This window comes from Salmo trutta, chromosome 4 (assembly GCF_901001165.1).
Source record: "Salmo trutta chromosome 4, fSalTru1.1, whole genome shotgun sequence".
Taxonomy (NCBI): Eukaryota; Metazoa; Chordata; class Actinopteri; order Salmoniformes; family Salmonidae; genus Salmo; species Salmo trutta.
This window is the reverse complement of record NC_042960.1, coordinates 22,642,763-22,669,876: the sequence shown is the minus strand read 5'-3', so window position 1 is coordinate 22,669,876 and position 27,114 is coordinate 22,642,763. Positions and strand designations below refer to the sequence as shown.

Genomic DNA, 27,114 nt, shown 5'->3' with positions numbered 1-27,114 from the left:
TCAAAGCCGTTTGTGATACAGCCCATGAACAAACCAGGGTCTGTTGTGACGCCTCTAGCTCTGAGATGCTGTTCCTTAGACCGCTGCGCCACTCGAGCCCCAGACAGTTCATAGAAATATAACTTTTTGTTGTAATTTAATAGTCATCATCTGTTTACAAACTGTCCAAGTGCCATAAGACAACAAAAACAACTTTGGTTATCACCAGGTAAGAAGAGAGCTGTACTAATTTATTAAGTCATATTCTTTAAACAACTAACTGTAGAGGTTTACAGTGTTTCCTCAATTGAAATTACTGGACATTTTATAGACTATGGCTTTACACACACACACACACACACACACACACACCAATATAAAGAAATCCCAAATGCTTGCAAACTATGTATTTCATGTATTTAATAATGTTTGAAAGTACATTCCAAATACTCAACAAATGCTGTTTCAAATGAGTAATTACATGTAATTCAAATACAGCAGATATGTATTTGACCCATATCTGGCTCACTGGTGTGGAACTGAATTGATCTGAACTTGTCCCGGACCTGCTGTTTTCGATTCGCTCTCTCTACCACACCTGCTGTCTCTAACTCTGAATGATCGGCTATGAAAAGCCAACTGACATTTACTCCTGAGGTGCTGACCTGTTGCACCCTCTACAACCACTGTGATTATTATTATTTGACCCTGCTGGTCATCTATGAATGTTTGAACATCTTGGCCATGTACTGTTATAATCTCCACCCGGCACAGCCAGAAGAGGACTGTCCACCCCTCCGAGCCTGGTTCCTCTCTAGGTTTCTTCCTAGGTTCCTGCCTTTCTAGGGAGTTTTTCTTAGCCACCATGCTTTGACATCTGCATTGCTTGCTGTTTGGGGTTTTAGGCTGGGTTTCTGTACAGCACTTTGTGACATCGGCTGATGTAAAAGTGGCTTTATAAATACATTTGAACATTGTTGTACTCTACAATGCCTATTTCTCATACAGCAGCTTCAAAGTGTCAGTCTTTTGTATTGCTTTTCCTTGCGTCTGCTGTCTGCCTGTGCCTGGCTCTGTCTGTTTGTCGGTAGTCTGTTCTGTGTCTATAGCTCCAACAACAACTCTTGGCTCTTTTAAGGGATGGCACTCAGTTGCAGCTATGAGATCATCAGACTGGGTTGTCATGGCTACGAGCGCTGTTGCAGCGCGATTGAGAAATAAGATGGCTGGTGTGTTGCGTCTCCTTCCTCCTCCTCTCTTCCTCTCCTATTTTGTCTTTGGTATGAATGAACTTCAGCAAATTTTACACCGTCCCCTCCATCCCCCTCCCTCCCTCACCTCCTCTTTCATCCCTCCCTCATTCCTTCCTCCATCTATACTTATGAGTCAGCAGGCTCTGCAGCAAGCAATGGCCGCCACGCTAGAGAGACAATGACTGGGGGCTCTATTGTGAGCTAGGGGCTGCGTTCACACTCAAAAGAGCCCTTTGATGGTCTTCAACAAAAACAAACGTGCTTTAAGGAAGACTCAGTTTCTGGAGTGGTTGGCCAAGTTCTTTCTGGCCAATGCACAGTCGCAGTGTCAGTTTGTGGAAACTTATTGTTGCGGGCCATACAGATGTAGGATCTTACTTTGAGACAGTTTGCTAAAGCAGGAAAATAATCCTGAAGCAACAGGAAATGTGAATTATTATGTGGATTATTGTAGGGGTTTATACATTTTTCGTTATGGCAAATCAAGTCTGAAATGTCACAAAGTGGAAATGAAAACCTTTAAAAGCATTTTAAAAACTCAAATATACTACAAGTTTGCATTTCCTACAAGAACTGGGTGTGAATAAGTATACAGTACCAGTCAAAGGGTTTTTCTTAATTTTTTACTATTTTCTACATTGTAGAATAATAGTGAAGACATCAAAACTATGAAATAACACATGCGGAATCATGTAGTAACAAAAAAAGTGTTAAACTGCCTTAATGACAGTTTTGCACACTCTTGGCATTCCCTCAACCAGCTTCATGAGGTAGTCACCTGGAATGCATTTCAATTAACAAGTGTGCCTTGTTAAAAGTTAATTTGTGGAATTTCCTTCCTTCTTAATGCGTTTGAGCCGATCAGTTGTGTTGTGACAAGGTAGGGGTGGTATATAGAAGATAGCAGCCCTATTTGGTAAAAGACCAAGTCCATATTATGGCAAGAACATCTAAAATAAGCAAAGAGAAACAACAGTCCACCATTACTTTAAGACATAAAGGTCACTCAATCCGGAGTTCTTTAAGTGCAGTCACAAAAACCATCAAGCGCTATGATGAAACTGGCTCTCATGAGGACCGCCACAGGAAAGGAAGACCCAGTTACCTCTGCTGCAGAGGATAAGTTCATTAGAGTTACCATCCTCAGAAATTGCAGCCCAAATAAATGCTTCACAGAGTTCAAGTAACAGACACATCTCAACATCAACTGTTCAGAGGAGACTGCGTGAATCAGGCCTTCATGGTCTAGTTGCTTCAAAGAAACCACTACTAATGAACACCAATAAGAAGAAGAGACTTGCTTGGGCCAATAAACACGAGCAATGGACATTAGACTGGTGGAAATCTGTTCTTTGGTTTGATGAGTCGAAATTTGAGATTTTTGGTTCCAAAAGCAGTGTCTTTGTGAGACGCAGAGTAGGTGAACGGATGATCTTTGCATGTGCAGTTCCCACCGTGAAGCATGGAGGTGTGATGGTGTAGGGGTGCTTTGCTGGTGACATGTCTGTGATCTATTTTGAATTGAAGGCACATTTAACCACCATGGCTACCACAGCATTCTGCAGCGATATGCAATCCCATCTGGTTTGCGCTTAGTGGACTATCATTTGTTTTTCAACAGGACAAATACCCAACACACCTCCAGGCTATTTGACCAAGAAGGAGAGTGATGGGTTCCCGAGTGGCGCAGCGGTCTAAGGCACTGCATCTCAGTGCAATTGGCTTCACTATAGTACCTGGTTCGAATCCAGGCTGTATCATGTCTGGCTGTGATTGGGAGTCCCATAGGGTGGCATACAATTGGCCCAGCGTTGTCAGGGTTTGCTGGAGTAGGCTGTCATTGTAAATAAGAATTTGTTCTTAACTGACTTGCCAAGTTAAATAAAGGTTTTTAAATAAAGTGCTGCATCAGATGACCTGGCCTCCACAATCACCCGACCTCAACCCAATTGAGATGGTTTGGGATGAGTTGGACCGCAGAGTGAAGGAAAAGCAGTCAACAACAACTCCTTCAAGACTGTTGGAAAAGCATTCTGGGTGAAGCTGGTTGAGAGAATGCCAAGAGTGTGCAATTTGAAGAATCTAAAATATATTTTGATTTAATTAACACTTTTTTGGTTACTACATGATCCCATGTGTGTTATTTCATAGTTTGATGTCTTCACTGTTATTCTACAATGTAGAAATTTGTAAAAATAAAGAAGAATCCTTGAATGAGTAGGTGCATCCAAACTTTTGATTGGTATTGTAGGTGGAATGTTAAGCTGTGACTGATCAATTTGTCTAACCCAAAACACGTTTGAAAGTGTGACAAATGTGTCAATAGCTGTGCCTTTTAGGCATACTGTACAGTCAGTCATAGGGTTTTTTCTGTTGACATGGTGTCGCCACATGTTATAGTCTGCTGTGATGGCAGGAACCACGAAAAGTAATGTACTATCATTAGAGGGCAAAGTAAGCTACTGAGAGAAGGCTATGACCACACTCAAACGCATGAACACGGATAAAATCGTATTTGACGTACATCATTGTCCGTTTTTGTTCGTCAAAAGTACAACTCAAATCAACTATTTGGCAACGGACTGTCAGACACAAAGTCCCAGTGTGCCGATGGCCTACAGGTACGACCACATTGAGATGCATGAACACGGATGAAATTGTATATGACGTACATTGTCTGTTTTTGTCTGTCAGCCCATCTCTACTTTTTGGGGACCAGTTGCATACTTTAAGGCAAACATATTGTGCTACTATTTTATGGACAATCATCTCTGTTGACTTTCATCTGGCAACAGACAACTCACATTAAAAAAACATTGGTTTAATCAGAATTTGCAGGCTCAGCATCTCAGTGTGGCCATACCATGAGAGAACTACTGCCCGCTCTCATTGAAGCCACGGAGTTCAAGGCTGACCGCGGTACTGCAGGCTTTGTTAGCAGAAAACAGGATCAAATTGTATTTGTCACATGTGCCGAATACAACAGGTGTAGACCTTACAGTGAAATGCTTTCTTACAAGCCCATAACCAACAATGCAGTTTTAAGAAAAATAAGTTAAGTAAAAAATAAAGTCATGGAGGGCGAGGGAGTCTCGAGGTTTTGCTTGCCTGAGGTACAGTATCTCATTATAAGCTGTAGACCACACTATGTACCTAGTGAGTTTTCATATGTATTTTTCTTAGCTGTCTTACATACCACCACAGACTGATGCTGGCACTAAGACCACACTCAATTAGCTGTATACCGCCATAAGAAAACAGGAAAACGCTCATCCAGAGGCGGTGCTCCTAGTGTCGGGGGCTTTAATGCAGTGAAACTTAAATCCGCTTTTCCTAATTTCTACCAGCATGTTAAATGTGCAACCAGAGGAAAAAAAACTTGCGACCACCGTTACTCCACACACAGAGACGCGTACAATGCTCTCCCTCACCCTCCATTTGGCAAATCTGACCATAATTCTATCCTCCTGATTCCTGCTGCAAAAACTAAAGAAGGAAGCACCAGTGACTCGGTCAATAAAGAAGTGGTCAGATGAAGCAGATGCTAAGCTAAAAGACTGTTTTGCTAGCACAGACTGGAATATGTTCCGGGATTATTCCAATGGCATTGAGGAGTACACCACATCAGTCACTGGCTTCATCAATAAGTGCATTGATGACATCGTCCCCACAGTGACTGTACGTACATACCCTAACCAGAAGCCATGGATTCGAGGCAAGTAACAATGAAACATGCATGTGAGAGCACCAGCTGTTCTGGATGACTGTGTGATCACGCTCTCTGCAGCCGATGTGAGTAAGACCTTTAAACGGGTCAACATTCACAAGGCCGCAGGGCCAGACGGATTACCAGGACGTGTACTCCGAGCATGCTCTGACCAACGGGCAAGGGTCTTCACTGACATTTTCAACCTGTCCCTGACTGAGTCTGTAATACCAACATGTTTCAAGCAGACCACCATAGTGTTCTTGGGCACAGGGACTAAGGTAACCTGCCTAAATGACTACTGACCCGTAGCACTCATGTCTGTAGCCATGACATGCTTTGAAAGGCTGGTCATGTATCACATCAACACCATTATCCCAGAAGCCCTAAACCCACTCCAATGTGCATACTGCCCCAACAGATCCACAGATGATGCAATCTCTATAGCACTCCACACTGCCCTGTCCCACCTGGACAAAATGAACACCTATGTGAGAATGCTATTGATTGACTACAGCTCAGTTTTCAACACCCTAGTGCCCTCAAAGCTCATCACTAACACCTCACGCTACAATTGTATCCTGGTCTTCCTGATGGGCCGCCCTCAGGTGGTAAGGGTGGGTAACAACACAACCATCATGCTGATCCTCAACACAGGGCCCCTCAGGGGTGCGTGCTCAGTCCCCTCCTGTACTCCCTGCTCACTCATGACTGCACGGCCAGGCACGCCTCTAACACCCTCAAAGTTTGCCGATGACACAGCAGTGGTAGGCCTGATCACCGACAATGACGAGACAGCCTATAGGGAGGAGGTCAAAGACCTGGCCGTGTGGTGCAAGGACAGCAACCTCTCCCTCAACGTGATCAAGACAAAGGAAATTATTGTGGACTACAGGTAAAGGAGGGCCGAGTACACCCCCATTCTCATCGACGGGGCTGTAATGGAGCAGGTTGAGAGCTTCAAGTTCCTTGGCGTCCACATCACCAACAAACTAACATGGTCCAAGCACACCAAGACAGTCGTGAAGAGGGCACGACAACGCCTATTCCCTCTCAGGAGACTAAAAAGATTTGGCATGGGTCCTCAGATCCTCAAAGTTATACAGCTGCACCATCGAAAGCATCCTGATGGGTTGCTTCACTGCCTGGTATGGCAACTGCTCGGCCTCCGACCACAAGGCACTACAGAGGGTTGTGTGTACGGCCCAGTACATCACTGGGGCCAAGTTTCCTGCCATCCAGGACCTCTATACCAGGTGGTGTCAGAGGAAGGCCCTAAAAATGGTCAAAGTCTCCAGCCACCCTAGTCATAGACTGTTCTCTCTGCTACCGTATGGCAAGCGGTACCGGAGAGCCGAGTCTAGGTCCAAGAGGCTTCTAAACAGCTTCTACCCTCAAGCCATAAGACTCCTGAACAGCTAATCAAATGGCTACCCAAGACTATTTCCATTGCCCCCCCCCCCCCATACACTGCTGCTACTCTCTGTTATTATCTATGCATAGTCACGTTAATAATTCTACCTACATGTACATATTACCTCGACTAACCGGTGTCCCCGCACATTGACTCTGCACCAGTACCCCCTGTATATAGCCTCACTATTGTTATTTTACTGCTGCTCTTTAATTATTTGTTACTTTTATTTCTTACATTTTTAAGGTATTTTTCTAAACTGCATTGTTGGTTAAGGGCTTGTAAGTAAGCATTTTACTGTAAGGTCTACACCTGTTGTGTTTCAAAAGATTCAGCTTTTTTCCTTTGAGGGTATCCTATGCTGTGGACATGCGGGAGGATGCAAATTAGCAAGAGCCAAAAACGGCAAGCTTGGCAGATTTGGTTACTGTTGATATCTGTTTCGGACAGATATGGTCTTGTTGTTTATAATAATAACAATATATTTTTGTTAAGGGACAGATAAAATTAAAACATTAACACTTTGAATCATTAACATTCAGATGCATTGTACCATCATGCTTTAACTTGCACTAATTTAAATCCCATCGGTCCCTAGATGGGATTTAACATAGTAGAAAGGAAAGGATTTTTTTTTTTTGAAAAGTTATGTCATCTTGCTGAATCTACATTAAAGGCCCAATGCAGCCAAAATTCAGTTTTCCTGAAACTAACACTGCACAAGTGTGAAACATTTTATCAGTGTTATTTCCTGATAGTTGCTGGTTGAAAATACAATCTACAACAGGTTTTGCATGGGTGGAGTTATGGCCTGCCTAGTGACATCACCAGGCGGTGTAAGTTAATAGACCAATAACAAAAATATTTCCAAACCTATCTGCCAATAACAGCTAGTTTTCAGGTTACATATCCCTCCAATTTAGCCCCTCCAATTAGGTCACTCACTCTAAGGACCACTCCTAGACAGTCCAAGCTAAATTCTTGCTTGAGAAATTGTTTTTTTTGTGTTTTTTTTATTTATTTTTGACAATTTTAATGGAAAAATATTACAGTAAGGCACTTAATTGTTACCCAGAAGTTATTTGATATTGAGATAAGGCATTCAGACGTTTTTATGTGCCCCTGACATTTAGAAAGTTAAAACCAAATTCATGCATGTCATTTTGAGTTTGTTATTTATTTATTTTTTGCATAAATAACATGATATTGGTTTTTCAACTGTGATTTAAATGGAATCCATGGTGCAGAAGTAGTCAAGAATAGTCAAGAGTTCACGCCATGACTCATGGAGGATGATGCCTGATAATAGCAACGTTACATTGAATTCGCCCCCCAAAAAGTTTAATCTAATTAGGTGTGTGTGTGTGTGTGTGTGTGTGTGTGTGTGTGTGCGCGTGTGTGTAGAAGCCTCTCTGATCTCATTAATTTGTCTCTGCCATGGCCCGTATTAATTATTAACATCCTTGAAATACAAAAAAATGTCAATTTTGAGGGGAAAAGGATTTAACACCTTTGGCTCTGTACATACTCAAGTTGTACGCCTTCCCTGTGGCTCAGTTGGTAGAGCATGGTGTTTGCAACGCCAGGGTTGTGGGATTGATTCCCACGGGGTCCAGTACAATAAAATGCATGAAATGAAAATGAAATGTATGTATTCACTACTGTAAGTCGCTCTGGATAAGAGCTTCTGCTAAATGACTAAAATGTACAACACATCTGGCACAACTTTTGTGATACAACAGAGTTTGTCTGCATAAAACGAATTACACAAGTGTTGTGGAGACACTGCACAATTGTTGTGTAAACATTTTGTGTGCAGACAAACTCTCCATTGTATCACAACAATATCAGTTGTATCAAAAACTTTGCATCAAGTAAGTTTTACATCAGTTGTTCAACCGGAGTGTGTATGGGGTCCGTGTGGGTTGGGGGAAGCTGCATATCATCATGCCTCTAATCCCTCTCATCTTCCCTGAAATGTTATTACATCTGGAAAACTCATGTAGACTTCAGGGGAACTCCCGACCCCAAGTATTACCTTTAAATCCTTGCCTTTTGGTCTATGATGATTTAAGCTACAGTAGAACCTCAAAACCTCAGAGCTAAGGACTGACTGGTCTACCAAACATTGTTGTTGAACTACAACATTTATTAAATACAAAAAAATTGGCTTCTGTAGGCTACATAAATGTAGATGAGGTATGATCGTGATGGGACACCTTTAAGTTGTCTTTAGTGGTGTCACTCACAAGTGGGAATAGGGGAAAGAAGTCCTAAGCATGACATTTGAAGGAAGAATCCCTGTTGTGTTTAAAACATTTTGTTTATTTAACTAGGAAAGTCAGTTAAGAACAAATTGTTATTTACAACGACAGCCTACCCCAGCAACGCTGGGCCAATTGTGCACTGCCCTATGGGACTCCCAATCACAGCCAGATGTGATGCAGCCTGGATTTGAACCAGGCACTGCAGTGACTCCTCTTGCATTGAGATGCAGTCTTAGACCACTGCACCACTCAGGAGCCCATCTAACAATTGTAAGCCAAGAAAAACTATATGCGGTTTTGAATAGAAATAAGAAATGTGAAATCAATGTAATTAGGGGCTCCCGAGTGGCGCAGCGGTCTAAGGCACTGCATCTCAGTGCTAGAAGCATCACTATAGACCCTGGTTTGATTCCAGGTTGTATCACAACCAGCTGTGATTGAGAGTCCCATAGGGTGGTGCACAATTGGCCCAGTGTAGTCTGGGGTAGGCTGCCATTGTAAAATAAGAATTTGTTCTTAACTGACTTGCCTAGTTAAATAAAGGTTACATTAAAATAATATTGATGAAGCAAATCCTTGATGGTATTTCTGTTGTATTATTTAATACAACATTGTTATACAGTGGTTATATAGAGGGGCTAATCATTTTAACCATTTCATCTAACAGCAGAGCTTTCATAGGCTGGGACAGAAGCTAGGGGCGGGGCCAAGCTTTGGGGGTTGTTCTGTTGCATGTAATGCAGGACAGTTTCCCAATTAGCATGGGACATGTCTCTAGAGGGTAGAGAAGGAGATGGTCTCATCATGCTTATCCTGCCCCCTTTCCTGCAGTGGCACTGCACAGCTGAGAGATAGAGAGTGATGGAGAGAAAGAGAGAGGGGGTTGGTTAAAAAAAACACTCAGCCAGAGGCTCTCATCATTAGTCCCTTAATAAATTGCTTGCAGGACACATGTGGCTGCTGCATTTTTGTGTATGTTATTTTCTTTCTTCTCCACTATACTTGTGTCCTCGGTCTCTCTCTCCCTCGCTCTCTCGCTTCCCCTACCCCTCCCCTTGTCTCAGTCACCCAGACACAGACACACGCATGCTCACGCAGAATCTCGCACAGTGGGCAGGCACGCACACACACACACCCTTTCTTGAGGTTCTGGGAGCAGTGGCAGCTGCGGTGGTTAGCGTTGAAAGACATTGGCCGTTGACTGGAGTTAGCTGCAGCCCTGTCGGTTGAATGAATGGATGCTCCAACGAGCCTTTTAGGATTGGATTCTCGTATTGGATTTTCACGAGAGAGCAGGAGGATATCTATTCTGGGATTTGTTTTATTTCTATGCGCTCCATTTTTTTTTTCTCTCCCCACCCTTTCTCGGTGTGGTGTCGTCGAGGACAAGCGGGTCTTGCGCGGTGGATTTGGCCTCCGCTACACTCTGCAATCTATAGTTTTTCTGTGGAGGTCAGGGTAAAGGGCGCTATTCTTTCTCCTTTTTTCCTCAAAAGGGGGGCTCTTTTGTTTTCCGGGGCTCGGCCGAGCGAGCCCTATAGCTACCATGGTGAATTGAGCTATTGTGGAGAAGAGCCTCGACAGCTAAGCTGCCGATTCTCTGCCCCTCTCTTCCCCCTCCTCCACCAAAAAAAACTCCATTCACCTGAACCAACCCCCTTCCAACCTTACTTTCCCACACCTCCATCTCTCCTCGCCATCCTCTCTCCTTGCCTCCCATGCCCCATTTCCTTCATCCTTACCCCTGCCATCCCCTCCCCTCCCGCAGCATAGCGGCTACGTAATGTGCCTCCCGACGCATGCGAACAGGGATGCTACAAATGGTGGTTTGGACTGATCGCTGACATAAAAAAAGGGTGATGCCTCGCGCAACCATCACCGCCTCCGCCGCAATGGATCAGCCTGGGAAAACGCAGCAGATGCTGATCCACCGCAGTCTAGATTGAGGGGCGGCTGTAGTAGTTTGCCTGTGAATGAGAAAACGTGCGTGTGTGTGTGCAAGCGTGCACGCTGGTCCTCCGTCATGTCTCTCGCCTGATCCCTTGCACCGGGCATCCCTGATGATTTTTTTTTATTTAAGGTTTATTTAACTAGGCAAGTCAGTTAAGAACAAATTCTTATTTACAATGACGGCCTACCCCGGCCAAATCCGGGCGACGCTGGGCCAGTTGTGCGTCGCCATATGGGACTCCCAATCACGGCCGGATGTGATGCAGCCTGGTGTGGGGGAGGCACTAAGCCTCAGGTCGGCCTCCCCCCGAACACAGTAGTAGCCCCGTGGCAAGCCGCTTGCCCCTGGGGTCACTATGAAAAAGACCCGCAGCACCAATTTGCGGCGGGCTTGGCCCAGTTCGGACCTGTCCGAGCGGCTTCCGGAGCGCACCCGCTCCCGGAGCGAGAAGGACTTCCGTCTCCAGCAGAAACACCACCACACTCCCCCTCCTCCACCCCACATCTCACCAGGCCCCCCCCGGGGCTACCAAATGCCAGGTGAGTCTGACAGCACCCCCCACCACAACCACTACCATCCCTAATTCACCATCTTGTCAGATGTTGGCAAGCATGTGTGACGTTGTACGTGAGGGTTAGTAAGGTCTTGGTTTCTTCCAAGATCACATTTTTCCATGGCTACTATTGGGTTTCTATGGATATGGAATATGTGATGACAAAGGGTTGAGTTTGTGAGTGTCTGCTGTAATGCTTGTAATGCTTGTGAAATAAAAATGTTTAAGTGACATAGTAAAAGGGCAAAGACAATATTGGAATTGAATGGTCCCAGGCAAGGATATTGCATCGTGGCGGTTGGTTATTTATTAATTAAAACAGTAATATTAGGATTTTAGTACAACCAAGGGCTGAAATGGTAAGCAATAGGATGTTGTTGGAGCTAAATCTTTGAAACCCTCCCATCACAGATTTTTCTTTCCCCTTGAATCATGGGTTGAGGTGTGAGTGATCTGCATATCCATATGGCATGCACATTTCTGTGAGATGCTTGTCCATCTGGTATTGTTGTGTGAAGTGTCAGATAGGACTGTGAAATGGGGAATAATCAATAATGTAGTTAGTTCATGGTCTATGTTTTTAATGACACCATGGTATGTTTTAAAGGGATATTTCACGTTGCTTTTGTTTAAACAGCCAATCTAAAAAAAAAAACATTTTCAGATGAAATAAATCTCCCCGTTTAGCATATTTTAAATTTAATGTAGAAGTCATCTCAAAATAATTTGAAACCAAATCATTGTTGTGCAATACAATTCATTATAGAGATGTTTTGGGCATGAAATATAAAAACATTCTAACCTTGGAGTTTGACTTTCATTGGTGTGACTTGTTTAAGTTGTGATGTTTCATCACAGACTAACTAGCTACATGACTGCTTGACAAGCTAGCTAATTTATTAGCCAACATCAGCGACCGATACTGAACAAAAATATAAACGCAACATGTAAAGTGTTGCACCCATGTTTCATGAGCTTAAATAAAAGATCCCAGAAATGTTCCAAAAAGCTTATTTCTTTCATATGTTGTGCACAAATTTGTTTACATCCCTGTTAGTGACCATTTCTCCTTTGCCAAGATAATCCATCCACCTGACAGGTGGGGAATATCAAGAAGCTGATTAAACAGCATGATTGTTACACAGGTGCACCTTGTGCTGGGGACAATAAATGTGCAGTTTTGTCACACAACACAATGCCACAGATGTCTCAAGTTTTGAGGAAGCATGCAATTGGCATGCTGAGTGCATGAATGTCCACCAGAGCTTTTGCCAGATAATTGAATGCTAATTTCTCTACCATAAGCTGCATCCAAGGTTCTTTTAGAGAATTTGGCAGTATGTCCAACCAGCCCCACAACCGCAGAACACATGTAACCATGCCAGCCCAAGAACTCCACATCTGGCTTCTTCACCTGCACAACTGATGAAACTGTGGGTTTGCACAACCAAATAATTTCTGCAGGGATTTCTAAGGGAAGCTCATCTGCATGCTCATCATCCTCACCAGGGTCTTGACCTAACTGCAGTTTGGCGTTGTAACTGACTTCAGTGGGAAAATGCTCACCTTCGATGGCCACTGGCACGCTGGAGAAGTGTATTCTTCACGGATGAATCCTGGTTTCAACTGTACTGGGGAGATGGCAGACAGCATGTATGGCATCGTGTGGGCGAGCAGTTCGCTGATGTCAGCGTTGCGAATAGAGTGCCCTGTGTTGCTGTGGGATTATGGTATGGGCAGGCATAAACTATGAACAATGAACACAATTGCATTTTATCGATGTCAATTTGAATGCACAGAGATACCATAACGAGATCCTGAAGCTCATTGTCGTGCCATTCATCCGCCACCATCACCTCATGTTTCAGCATGATAATTTACAGCCCCATGTTGCAAGGATCTGTACACAATTCCTGGAAGCTGAAAATGTCCCACTTCTTCCATGGTCTGTACAGTATACTCACCAGACATGTCACCCATTGAACACGTTTGGGATGCTCTGGATAGATTACAACTGTACCCTATATGAATACTTCGTTCTTACCTTCCATGAAGTAATCACAGACGTGAATCGGTTGGATCTGTGAAAGTAATAGGATGGTACCTTGCTTACAGCTACATTTGTGTGTACCTCCAGAAAACAAGGAAGGAAGGATGCATTTCTAAAGTATTCAAACAAGTTCCTGGTGGTTCCTGTCCACTAAGCAAAATATAGTTGACAATACAATAAAAAGGCGTCTTTGTCTGTCATTTAAGCCACGTTCATTTTCAGTTCTATGTGAAATAGTTTAAAATACAGTTGAAGTCGGAAGTTTACATACACCTGAGCCAAATACATTTAAACTCAGTTTTTCACAATTCCTGACATTTAATCCTAGTAAAAATTCCCTGTCTTAGGTCAGTTAGCATCACCACTTTATTTTAAGAATGTGAAATGTCAGAATAATAGTAGAGAGAATGAGAGAATTTCATATTTTATTTCTTTCATCACATTCCCAGTTGGTCAGAAGTTTACATGTACTCATTTAGTATTTGGTAGCATTTTCTTTAAATTGTTTAACTTGGGTCAAACATTTCTGGTAGCCTTCCACAAGCTTCCCACAATAAGTTGGGTGAATTTTGGCCCATTCCTCCTGACAGAGCTGGTGTAACTGAGTCAGGTTTGTAGGCCTCCTTGCTCGCACACGCTGTTTCTGTTCTGCCCACAAATTTTCTATAGGATTGAGGTCAGGGCTTTGTGATGGCCACTCCAATACCTTGACGTTGTTGTCCTTAAGCCATTTTGCCACAACTTTGGAAGTATACTTGGGGTCATTGTCCATTTTATAGACCCATTTGCGACCAAGCTTTAACTTCGTGACTGATGTCTTGAGATGTTGCTTCAATATATCCACATAATTTGACCTCCTCATGATGCCATCCTCATGATGCCATCTATTTTGTGAAGTGCACCAGTCCCTCCTGCAGCAAGCACCCCCACAACATGATGCTGCCACCCTCGTGCTTCACGGTTGGGATGATGTTCTTCGGCTTGCAAGCGTCTCCCTTTTTCCTCCAAACATAACGATGATTATTATTATGGCCAAACAGTTCTATTTTTGTTTCATCAGACCAGAGGACATTACTCCAAAAGTACAATCTTTGTCCCCATGCGTAGTCCCATGGTGTTTATACTTGCGTACTATTGTTTGTACAGATGAACGTGGTACCTTCAGGCGTTTGGAAATTGCTCCCAAGGATGAACCAGACTTGTGGAGGTCAACAATTTTTTTCTGAGGTCTTGGCTGATTTCTTTTGATTTTCCCATGTCAAGCGAAGAGGCACTGAGTTTGATGGTAGGCCTTGAAATACATCCACAGGTACACCTCCAATTGACTCAAATAATGTAAATTAGCCTATCAGAAGCTTCTAAAGCCATGACATCATCTTCTGGAATTTTCCAAGCTGTTTAAAGGCACAGTGAACTTAGTGTATGTAAACTTCTGACCCACTGGAATTGTGATTAAGTGAAATAATCTGTCTGTAAACAATTGTTGGAAAAATGACTTGTGTCATGCACAAAGTAGATGTCCTAACCGACTTGCCAAACTATAGTTTGTTAACAAGATATTTGTGGAGTGGTTGAAAAACGAGTTCTAATGACGCCAACCTAAGTGTTGGTAAACTTCCGACTTCAACTGTACGTATTTTGCGGACGTTATAACGACGACTCTGCCGGACTTCCTATGTAAGTGAACATTTAAAAATGTCAACTTTATTAAAGTATGGAATATTTATTATTGCACTTCTGTTAGCATTTTAAAAGCTTCTGAACTGGCAGTAATTATGTTCAATGGGTCAAATCAAGGCCAGTCCATTTGGGACTAAATGGACCAAGCATTGATATCTATTTTTGGTCCAAATCAAGGCCAACCCAAAAATCAACGGCCCAATAAAGGCCAGGGTGGACCAACTTAGTTTCAACCATTTATCAATTTCCATGGACGTCCTGCGTCAGTCTGTATTCACTTGGTGGGTGTAGATGGGTGATCTGTAGAAACAGAAAGCCAAACCAGAAATTAGGTAGGCGAAAGTAAGTCATTTTTAGGGATAAACTATGAATCTCATTGGATTGTACTTGAATAATTAATGACATGTAACAGGATGAATTTGAATAAGTGACATATGATAATCAGTCTTTACTCACAGAAATTTCGTAAGACTTACATTTTTAGAGAATCATAACTTTGACAGGGTTTCTCCACCCATCATCTGATTGTTGTTAGCTGATTCAGAATTTGAAAAGTACACAAAATCATAGAGGAAATAAGAACTATACTAGTCCCATTTTCTATGGGATCAAAGTGATTTACATTTGTAGAACTGATTTATTATTTGTGGATTGGTGAGTTACATTTGCGAATACACTCAATTAGTCTTATGTACAGGATGTACATGGTATACACCGTCCAACGGAATGCTTACTAGCAGGTTCTTTCTCATCAATGCAACAACAATAATAAAAGATAAGAATACAAACGTAAAGTAAATGGCTCAGTAGAATGGAAAACATTTTAAGTAGAAGTATAGTACAGGAAGGCACAATTTATAGCACAATATTTACACGTGTTTTGGGGATTAGGGGACAAGTGCTAAAAGTTTGCAGTATTTAGCAATAATAATACCAGTCTGGTAGCAGCAGTTGTGATGTGTGTATAGCATGAATGTGTGTGTGTGTGTGGGGGTGGGCGGGTGGGTGAGTGCATGTGTGCCAAGGTGCGGCGAGTCAGTGCAGGTGGTCAGTCCAGTTCAAGTGTTCAGCAGTCTGATGGCTTGTAGATAGAAACTGTCTCTGAGCTTGTTGGTGTCAGACCTCATGCTCCGATACCGTTTACCCGATGGTAAGGGAGTGAACAGCTCGTAGCTGGGGTGTGTGGGGTCCTTGATGCTGCGGGACTTTCTCAGGCACCGCTTCGAGTAGATGTCCTGGATGGGTGGAAGCACGGTCCCATTTATGTACATGGCCATCTTCACCACCCGCTGGAGGGCCTTGCAGTCATAGACAAAGCAATTCCCGTACCAGAACTTGATGCAACCGTTCAGGATGCTCTCGATGATGCAGTGGTAGTATTTGGAGAAGACCGGGAGTGGCATGCCAAATGTATTCAGCCTCCTTAGGAAGTAGAGGCGCTGTTGCGCCCTCTTGACAAGAGTGGTGGTGTTGTTGGTCCATGTCAAGTCCTCTGTGATGTGGACACAGAGGAACTTAAAACTGATGACTCTATCTACTACAGTCCCGTTGATGTGGATCGGCCCATGGTCCCTGCTTCCTGAGGTCAACAATCAACTCCTTTTTTATGATGTTGAGGGAGAGGTTGTTGTCCTGGCACCACAATGCCAGTTCACTTACCACCTCCTTAGAGGCTGACTTGTGGTTGTTGGCTATCAGGCCTACAACCGTGGTGTCATCAGCAAACTTGATGATGGAGTTGGTGTCGTGCAAAGCCACGCAGTTGTGGGTGAACAGGGAGTACAGCAGAGGGCTGAGGACACTCCCCTGGGGGGCCCCTGTGTTAACAAGTCACATTAAGTTGCATGAACTTACTCTGTGTGCAATAATAGTGTTTGACAAGATTCTTTTGAATGACTACCTCATCTCTGTACCCCACACATACAATTATATGTAAGGTCCCAGTGAATTTTGAACACAGATTCAACCACAAAGACCATGAAGGTTTTCCAATGCCTCACATTGAACGGCACTTGTTGGTTGGTAGATGGGTAAAAAAAACTGACATTGAATATCCCTTTGAGCATAGTGAAGTTATTAATTACACTTTGGATGGTGTATCAATACACCCAGTCATTCAGTTGCCAGAGAGGAAGGAAACCGTTCAGGGATTTCACGGTGAGGCTAATGGTGGCTTTAAAACAGTTACAGAGTTTAATGGAGAAAACTGAGGGTGGATCAACAATACAACAATACTAACCTAAATGACAGAGTGAAAAGAAGGAAGCCTGTACAGAATTAAAAAAAAATCCAGAACATGCATCGTGTTTGCAATAAGGCATTAAAGTAAAACTGCTAAAACAATTGCTAAGAAAGGAACTTTATGTCCTGAATACAAAGCGTTATGTTTGGGGCAAATCTAACATAACACATCACTGAGTACCACTCTTCGTTTTTCAAGCATGGTGGTGGCTGCATCATGTTATGGGTATGCTTGTCATCGGCAGGGATTAGGGTAGTTGTTTAGGATAAAAATAAATTAAATAGAGCTAAGCACAGGCAAAATCCTAAAGGTTTCATTCTGCTTTCCAACAGACACTAGGAGACAAATTCACCTTTCAGCAGGACAATAACCTAAAACACAAGGCCAAATATACACTGAAGTTGCTTACCAAGACGACATTGACTGTTCCTGAGTGGCCTAGTTACAGTTTTGACTTAAATGGCAAGACTTGAAAATGGCTGTCTAGCAATGATCAACAACCAACTTAACACATCTTGTAGAATTTTGTAAATAATAATCTGCAAGTATTGTACAATCCAGGTGTGCAAAGCTCTTAGACTTACCCAGAAAGACTCACAGCTATAATTGCTGCCAAAGGTGAATATAACATGTATTGAATATAACATGTAAATGAGATGTTTCTGTATATATATTTTTTTAGACATATGCAAACATTTCAAAAAAGTATATTTAATCAATTTTGAATTCAGGCTGTAACACAAGTCAATGGGTATGAATATTTTCTGAATGCACTGTAAGCACTGCAGAAGCAGATGTACTTTTAATCTAGCAAACACATTCTAACATTTGACTGTCTGTTTGTCTTTGTGAAGTAGAGCTGGGCCTGGTTTCCCAAAAGCATCTGAAGGCTAAATGTTATTTCTGACTCAATTCTTGGCTAGGACCGTGTGGACCTGGGCCCCAGCTGCAGATGAGGCGTGGGTAGAGAAATCAGGCCACGGTAGTGCTACGGTGTTAGCCAGCCCTCTATGTAGTAATACGTATAGAGGAGAGGGAGGAGGTTGCGCATGAGTAAGCCCTTGTTCCCTGCCTCCAGTCAGCTGTTTGAGTTGTAGAAAATCAGTCAGCCACTAAGATGACGCCTCTTAAGCCTCTGGAACTGGTACTCTCTCTCTCTCTGTTACTCACTTTGGGCCAAATCCTAATTACAGTTACGTGCAACTCGAACGTTCATTCAAATATTCAATATACAGTATATCAATGAAGGATTCGTGTGACAGTTTGAGCTCCTCATCTCGTTGTCTCGCTCCACATCTCGTTGTCTCGCTCCACATTCATATACTGAATGAGGATAAAAATAATCACCCTCATTCTGGCCATCCCAGATGCTGACATCACTCACTAACCTCTGTAGGATTTCCCCAGGATGATTGTATTAAGGGTAGCAGAGAGAAGCTTGAGAGATGGAAGCACTTATAGCTCTCTCTTCTCTGCATTCTTCAAACATGGACTGTATACAGGCAGCGGAGTTGTCATTGTTGATGTTCTTATTAATGACAATGCAAGAACCCAGGTGTTACTGTACAAATTAAGTTACTTTGCTTTTATGAGAAGCTGTAAGTTCTAGATGGCATCAGAAAAAATAAGGAAATTTGGTAAAATGTGACAGGTGAGTAATAGTAACACTGGTGTCCTGTCCGGCAAGAATAAATAAATGAATGAATGCAAAGCTTAACTGCCCTGTTTTCGTCATTGGACATGTGTTAGCCTCAATAACCAGGTTTCCATCCAACCATTTCATGTGGATGAATTACCTGACACGTGAAAAAAGTCACGATGGGCTGATGGAAACAACAGGAAATGCCGGTAAAATTTTATAAATGTCGACAGAATTTGTTCGTTCGACATGGTGGGGTCTTTTTGGTACGTGGATGGAAGTGTAGCTAATATGGTGAAGATATTTTTGTTCTACCAGTTTTCATCACTAGCTTGGTTTCCATCCACAAAAAGATATATGCATTTACCAGCACTGGTGTGTTTCCATCAAACTGTCTTGTTGCGATTAGCAAGCTGTGTGTAATGACTTATATACTTTGTCCTATAACTTTTAATTGATCAAATAAAAAACATAATTTCTTTGTTTTATTCTGTCAATAGTTTTGCCACAAAAAGCCTTGCAATAAATGGCAAATTTGCCCACCCTGGTCTTGGCTCTTGCACTCTTACCAACAGCTCACAGATATATTGCAGAGGGTACATGATGATATTATTGATAAGATCAACATAATATTGATTTTTCAATTGGCAGCTAAAAACAAATTAAGCATACAAACTAAGACCCTTCATATTTATTGGAAATGAGCATCAAGCTCATCACTGTGCACTTTCACCACCATGGGAAGTTCATCATTTATTTAATCTGTAGCCTAATAAACTGTGCATTCTTTTCCAAGTAGTCAGAGGACCACTTAGCATCACATGACTGTAGTTTACTTGACAGTTATTATTAGAGGTCGACGGATTAATCGGAATGGGCGATTAATTAGGGCCGATTTCAAGTTTTCATAACAATCGGAAATTGGTATTTTTGGACGCCGACTTGGCCGTTTTTATTTTTTTTACCTAGGCAAGTCAGTTAAGAACACATTCTTATTTTCAATGACGGCCACCATTAACAAGGCAGTTAACGGTGGGTTAACTGCCTTGTTCAGGGGCAGAAAGACAGATTTTTATCTTGTCAGCTCGGGGATTCAATCTTGCAACCTTACGGTTAACTAGTCCAACACTCTAACCACCTGCTTTACATTGCACTCCACGAGGAGCCTGCCTGTTACGCGAATGCAGTAAGAAGCCAAGATAAGTTGGTAGCTAGCATTAAACTTATAAAAAAACAATCAATCAATCATAATCACTAGTTAACTACACATGGTTGATGATATTACTAGTTTATCTAGCCTGTCCTTCGTTGCATATAATCGCTTTGGTACACGTTGCTCCAACCATAAACATCAATACCTTTCTTAAAATCAATACACAAGTATATATTTTTAAACCTGCATATTTAGTTAATATTGCCTGCTAACACGAATTTCTTTTAACTAGGGAAAATGTGTCACTTCTCTTGCAACAGAGTCAGGGTATATGCAGCAGTTTGTGAACTGTGAAGACTATTTCTTCCTAACAAAGACAGCCGACTTCGCCAAACGTGGGATGATTTAACAAAAGTGCATTTGCGAAAAAAGCACAATCGTTGCACGACTGTACCTAACCATAAACATCAATCCCTTTCTTAAAATCAATACACAGAAGTATATATTTTTAAACCTGCATATTTAGCTAAAAGAAATCCAGGTTAGCAGGCAATATTAACCAGGTAAAATTGTCACTTCTCTTGCGTTCATTGCACGCAGAGTCAGGGTATATGCAACAGTTTGGGCCGCCTGGCTCGTTGCAAACTAATTTGCCAGAATTTTACGTAATTATGACATAACATTGAAGGTTGTGCAATGTAACAGGAATATTTAGACTTATGGATGCCACCCATTAGATAAAATACGGAACGGTTCTGAATTTCACTGAAAGGAAAAACGTTTTGTTTTCGAGATGAGAGTTTTCAGATTCGACCATATTAATGACCTAAGGCTCGTATTTCTGTGTGTTTATTATATTATAATTAAGTCTATGATTTGATAGAACAGTCTGACTGAGCAGTGGTAGGCAGCAGCAGGCTCATAAGCATTCATTCAAACAGCACTTTCGTGCGTTTTGCCAGCAGCTCTTCGCTGTGCTTCAAGCATTGCGCTGTTTATGACTTCAAGCCTATCAACTCCCAAGATTAGGCTGGTGTAACCGATGTGAAATGGCTAGCTAGTTAGCGGGGTGCGCACTAATAGCGTTTCAAACGTCAATCACTCTGAGACTTGGAGTAGTTGTTCCCCTTGCTCCACAAGGGTAACGCTGCTTCGAGGGTGGCTGTTGTCGATGTGTTCCTGGTTCGAGCCCAGGTAGGAGCGAGGAGAGGGACGGAAGCTATACTGTTACACTGGCAATACTAACGTGCCTATAAGAACATCCAATAGTCAAAGGTATATGAAATACAAATCGTATAGAGAGAAATAGTCCTATAATAATTACAACCTAAAACTTCTTACCTGGGAATATTGAAGACTCATGTTAAAAGGAACCACCAGCTTTCATATGTTCTCATGTTCTGAGCAAGGAACTACAACGTTAGCTTTCTTACATGGCACATATTGGACTTTTACTTTCTTCTCCAACACTTTGTTTTTGCATTATTTAAACCGGTCGACCTCTAGTTATTATATCAACAATTGCGCAAAAAAGCTTTTCCACTGCCATTGTCGCATGATCTATTTCACTGACCCAAAAAATTGTTCCTCCCTGTTGAATGTTTTATTGTTTTGTTGACATTTAGGGAAGTTTACAGACAACTTGTTTCCATCAGGCCTGTTTTTTTCCAACACGTACTTGACTCGCATAAAAATGGTTGGATGGAAACATGGTTACAGTCCCACAAGCATTTGGTCCATTTCCACTATATAATTGGGCTGCTGATACTGTATGTGCGTGTCACGCCCTGACCTGAGTGAGCCTTTTTTATGTCTCTATTTAGGTTTGGTCAGGGTGTGATTTGGGTGGGCATTCTATGTCCTTTTTTCTATGCTTTGTATTTCTTTGTTTTGGCCTGGTATGGCTCTCAATCAGGGACAGCTGTACATCGTTGTCGCTGATTGGGAGTCATACTTAGGCAGCCTATTTTCCTTTGGGGTTTGTGGGTAGTTAATTTCTGTTTAGTGTGTTAGGAAACCAGACAGGACTGTTTGGCTGTTGTTTGTTTTTTTCTTTGTGAAGGGCCTTTTTCATCCAAAATAAAAGATGAACAAATTCCACGCTGCACCTTGGTCCTCTTCTTCCAAAGACAGCCGTTACAGTGCGACACCAAGGATAAATAGTATTTATTGTTGGACTATATATACATGGAGTATACCAAACATTAGGAACACCTTCCTAATATTGAGTTGCATCCGTCCCTTTTGCCCTCAGAACAGGCTCAATTCGTTGGGTCATGGACTCTACAAATTGTCAAAACCGTTCCACAGGGATGCTGACCCATTTTGACCTCAATGCTTCCCACAGTTGTATTTATTTGTATTTATTAGGGATCCCCATTAGCTGCTACCAATGTAGCAACTATTCTTCCTGGCGTCCAAACACATTAAGGCACTTACACATAAAACAAAATATAAAACAGTACATAATAAAACATTATTACACCACTACATATCTACAATACAAAATATATAATACCACCATACAACAATATTACAATGTACATGTGTGTAGAGTGCATGTGCTAGCATTTGTGAGCGTACGCCTGTGTCTGTACGTGTGTGTGTGTGTCTCTTCACAGTACCTGCTGTTCCATAATGTGTATTTCTATCTGTTTTTAAATTGGATTCTACTTCTTGCATCAGTTACATGATGTGGAATAGAGTTCCATGTAGTCATGCCTCTGTGTTGTGCTAGTAGTTGTCAAGTTGTCTGGATGTCCTTTTGGTGGTGGACCATTCTTGATACACACGGGAAACTGAGCGTGAAAAACCCAGAGCGTTGCAGTTCGACACAAACCGGTGCGCCTGGCACCTACTTCCATACCCCATTCAAACCTCCTCCCTCAGGTAAATCTTTTGTTTTGCCCATTCACCCTCTGAATGGCACACATACACAATCCGTGTCTCCATTGTCTCAAGGCTTATTAATCCTTCTTTAACCTGTCTCCTCCCCTTCATCTACACTGACTGAAGTGGATTTAACAAATGACATCAATAAGTGATCATAGCTTTGAACTGGATTATCCTGGTCAGTCTATGTTATGGAAAGAGCAGGTGTCCTCAATGTTTTGTATACTCGTGAAAATGTAGAGTTTCCATCAACCTCGCTCGCGCTGCGAGCAATGTAAATATTAAAGAACACCACCGTTCGCGGCAGAGTAGTGGGTGAAACCATTCACTTCCGAAGAAGGTGTGATATTAATCAAGTTTCCTTTTATTATGTGTTGTCGAATTCATACAAATATTTACTGCCACTGTAGTAAGGTGGGCAACACGAGGGGTCTTCAGACCTTTTTGTATTATTTTCCTTGAAAGAACAACTAGTGGGTTTTGAGTGCTTCTCCCCTATTTGGAAAGTTGGTCTGCCTGCTCTTCAGTTTGATAGAGATATTCTGAGAGCAGGTTTGTGTCTCCCTCTCTACATAAAAACTGTTTAAAACTGTATAACACAATAGTGTCTTTTGAAAACTGGTTCATATATCCCAAGGTCAATAGCGAATGTGACTATGCATATATTTATGTTGCCATTAATGTATTTAAAGCCTATTTCGGCAAGTTAACCAAGTGTTTGCTGGCTTAGCAATATATATATATTTTTAACCTTTATTTAACTAGGCAAGTCAGTTAAGAACAAATTCTTATTTACAATGACAGCCTACCCTGGCCAAACCCTAACGACGCTGGGCCATTTGTGCGCCGCCCTATGAGACTCCCAATCACAGCCGGTTGTTGGAATCGAACCAGAACTGTAGTGACGCCTCTAACACTGAGATGCAGTGCCGTAGACCGCGGCGCCACTCGGGAGCACACTCGACTGCTGTGCCACTCAGGAGCTAGCCATGTTAATGACGAGCTAACTAGCACCGTCAGTCAGTGCACTGTAATGTCTCGCTAGCTATTCCTAGCAGATGATTTATTGGTAATTAAAGACTTATTTATTGAAATATTAAGTGAATGTTTATTTTCTTACTACCTTAAGAGGTTTATATAAAAAGGGTTGTACTTGTGCTCTGTATTTATGGATTTATTTCACTTCAGATTGAGGGCATGTATCATTACTGTTGCTCCTATCTAAAAGATATATCGTGTCCTACGTAACCAGTGAACATGTGGCTGTGACCAGCCTGTCATCACTGTTTGATATCTTTTACTGCAGTTATGTCTTACTGTATTTTTGTTATTTTCTAAACACAACACATGTATACTATGCGATCACTTTGTGCATTCAGTCTGATAGAGATATTCTGAGAGCAGTGAACATGTGGCTGTGACCGTACTGTCAATGCCTGTCATCACTGTTTGATATATTTTACTGCAGATAAAAAGTCAATCTGAAGTGTGGGTGTCTGTGTCTTCTGTGTGGCTATATGAAGTTGGTTACACTCAGTGTGTATCAGTGGCAGTCGGTTCAGTTTAAGATGAGGGAGGACGATAATTTTTTTTTATGAGCATGGCCTTATTTCTATTACAGCACATTGGATGACATTCATATTCCATTCACCCAGCTCAATGTAACATTGATAGGTTTAGGCTACTACATGATACAAAAATGTTCCCTATACCCATCATAAGTTTGATACAACCCAGCCTATGAATGAAAGTTTACAATGTAGGTGCACAGGTCGAGAGAAATTTGAGTAATCAAGGTGACAGACATCAACACATTCAATAGCACCTCGCACACTCTTGCCTGCATCTAGCTGATCTAGGGTGTAACCATTAGTCCAACAGTTGCAAACAAGAGTTTCTATTGAACAAATTCAGCTATGTTTATCCACGTTTCGTTACATTTGCTTCCGTTTAACAAAAATACATTTAACAGAATCGGCGGAGTGAATACGCCGCTGATCACACGCAGACACAGTTCACTTTCATAGCCGCCACATACAAACAGCATGATCCCTTTGATCATTGGATAATTATTTCTCACATCTACGCGCTCACCTCCTCTCACCTTTTCCCTTTGCTTCTGGACTTGAATACACAACACATCAGCTGTCTGTCACCAGGTGAAAAAACCTTTCCAAGCCAAACCTTCATAGCATAACCACTAATTGCTACACACATCCTACATTGTTGTCACCATTATTAGCTAACTTAAAGTCAACATAGCTACTAAAACTGATGCCTTAGTAAACCCGCTACAATCATGCAGTACAGTGTACAGTTAGCAAGCAGTTACACCTGCGGGCCCCGTTGGCAATAAATTAATCCAACTAAAAGGTTACCTTAACTTGGAAGAGTTCCAGTGTTGAATAGCCATAGCCAGCTAGGTAACATAGCATCCTTCTCGGTTTGAACCGGACGTTTGAGTAGGCTAAACTAGCTAGCTGCATTTGCTAGCTAAATAAGTAAAAGTGGAGGATGGAAACTACCTGTCCTCCGGCTACACCATGGTACTACCCTACAGAGTGCTGTTGAGGCTACTGTAGACCTTCATTGCAAAATAGTGTGTTTTTAATAAATGATTTGGTATAGTTTTATCTAAAAAGCATACTTTTTTTAGTGTTTAACTATTTACATTTTTCTCCCCTTCCTCCTCTGAGGAGCCTCCACTGACTGGTTTGTATAAATATACACACATATATAATATGCCATTAATTAGATGTTTTTATCCTAAGTGACTCACGTCCATGCGTGCTTACATTGTCGAATGGGTGGCTCCAGCAGGAATCGAACCCACTATCCTGGCATTGCAAGCACCATGCTCTACCAACTGAGCCCCAACTGAGTCACACAGAACTCAACTGTTGCGAGTCCCTTCCCTGATAATCACCCAGGTTGAGTCCTGAAGAGTTAGCTATCAGAACTTCCATAGCTCATGATGCATTCAAAGATCGATCTATATTTCATCCACATGTCGTTCAAGTGCATGGGTCTGTGTTACACCACTTTTGAAACTGGCATGTTACAAAGGGTTACAAAAACCCAGAATGAACATCAAACACTCTTTGTATAAGAAGGTGTATAATGTTACCTTTTTTTCTTGTTATACTCTTTTCACTTTGTTTTCCCCTCTTTTTTTTCTTACTTCTGTCCTTTGTTTTGTCTGTTTTAATGTTGTTGCTTTTTCAAATCAAGTCTGATTTGGTTTGACCACATTCAAAGAGTGTCAGATGAGCATTTTAAAATATTCTATTGTTATCGATTTAACCCAATTTACCCTAGAGATCTTCAGGAAAAATGGCATTTGATGCAATTAATTTGTGATTGATATCAATGACCGAAAATAAATAATCTTCTTAATATCTGAATGAAACGAGTAGAACCACAATAGACAAGTACTTGTTTACACTACAGCAAACCTCAGTTGACGTCAGACACATTTAATCTGAGATTATGGTGATGCCCAAAAAGCAACCAAGGAAAAAGAGCTCAAATGGGATGCTTTGCCATATCAACTGCTTGAGTGAATGTGTGTGCATTACCGGTGGGGAGCTTTGAAAACTTGTGAATGCCGAACTTGATTGTGATTGGTTACACCTTCCTTGTCTTTGCGAGAACTAGTTAACTTAGAACCGGGCTCAAAGTATTCACGCTTGGGTTTCTGAAGGCTTCTGCTTTCTAATATGGTGGGATCTGGCTAAATGTGTGGTGAGTGAAGGCAGGGATATTATATAAGGGAGAGTAGAGCTCAATTTACCCCATTCTCCCCTATAGATGATCACCTTTGTGCCTCATTTATATAGATACATTCGGAGGAAGGCAATTGGGTAACACTTATTGTATGGGACACTTTTAAATGAACCTTTAGAGGTCATGCAATTCAATACTCATCTTTAAAACAAAAACAATTTCGGTCAAAGGAGTTCATATTAACAAAGGAAATAGAAGAAATAACAGTACAGATGGATAGCAATAAAAACTGTACCATAAAGGCACAGAATAAATTAGAGGAAAAAGAAATGGAGGATATTATTCCGGGACAATCAAGTATAATGTATTATAAAAAATAAAGTGAATTGGATGGAAAATAAATAAAATATCACCAAATTATTTTAGAATCTTCAACATAGAAATGCTACCAAAAATAATTTACAGAAACAAATTATCTATGATTCACTAAATTATATTTTGAAAGCGTAAGCAAAGTACTTCTCCTCCATTTCCACAAACTGAAGTTAACTGTAAGGATTTTTTTCATAATAGTGCAAAATTAACAGCTGTACAGAAAGACTTGCGTGA

General features: G+C 41.7%; 1 protein-coding gene across 2 annotated transcripts in view; it reads left to right on the top strand.

Annotated features, from left to right (window-relative positions):
- LOC115192072 (storkhead-box protein 2) overlaps positions 1–27,114 on the top strand; it is a 60,772-nt gene that overhangs the window by 8,192 nt on the left and 25,466 nt on the right. Inside the window, exon 1 of one of the 2 annotated variants that reach the window (XM_029750190.1) lies at positions 9,744–11,109. The exons of the other annotated variant lie outside the window; for it this stretch is intronic. Coding sequence (XP_029606050.1) covers positions 10,926–11,109 — 184 coding nt within the window. The 5' untranslated portion in view covers positions 9,744–10,925. Of the gene's footprint in view, positions 1–9,743; positions 11,110–27,114 lie in introns of those variants that run through there. 2 annotated transcript variants of the gene reach the window in all.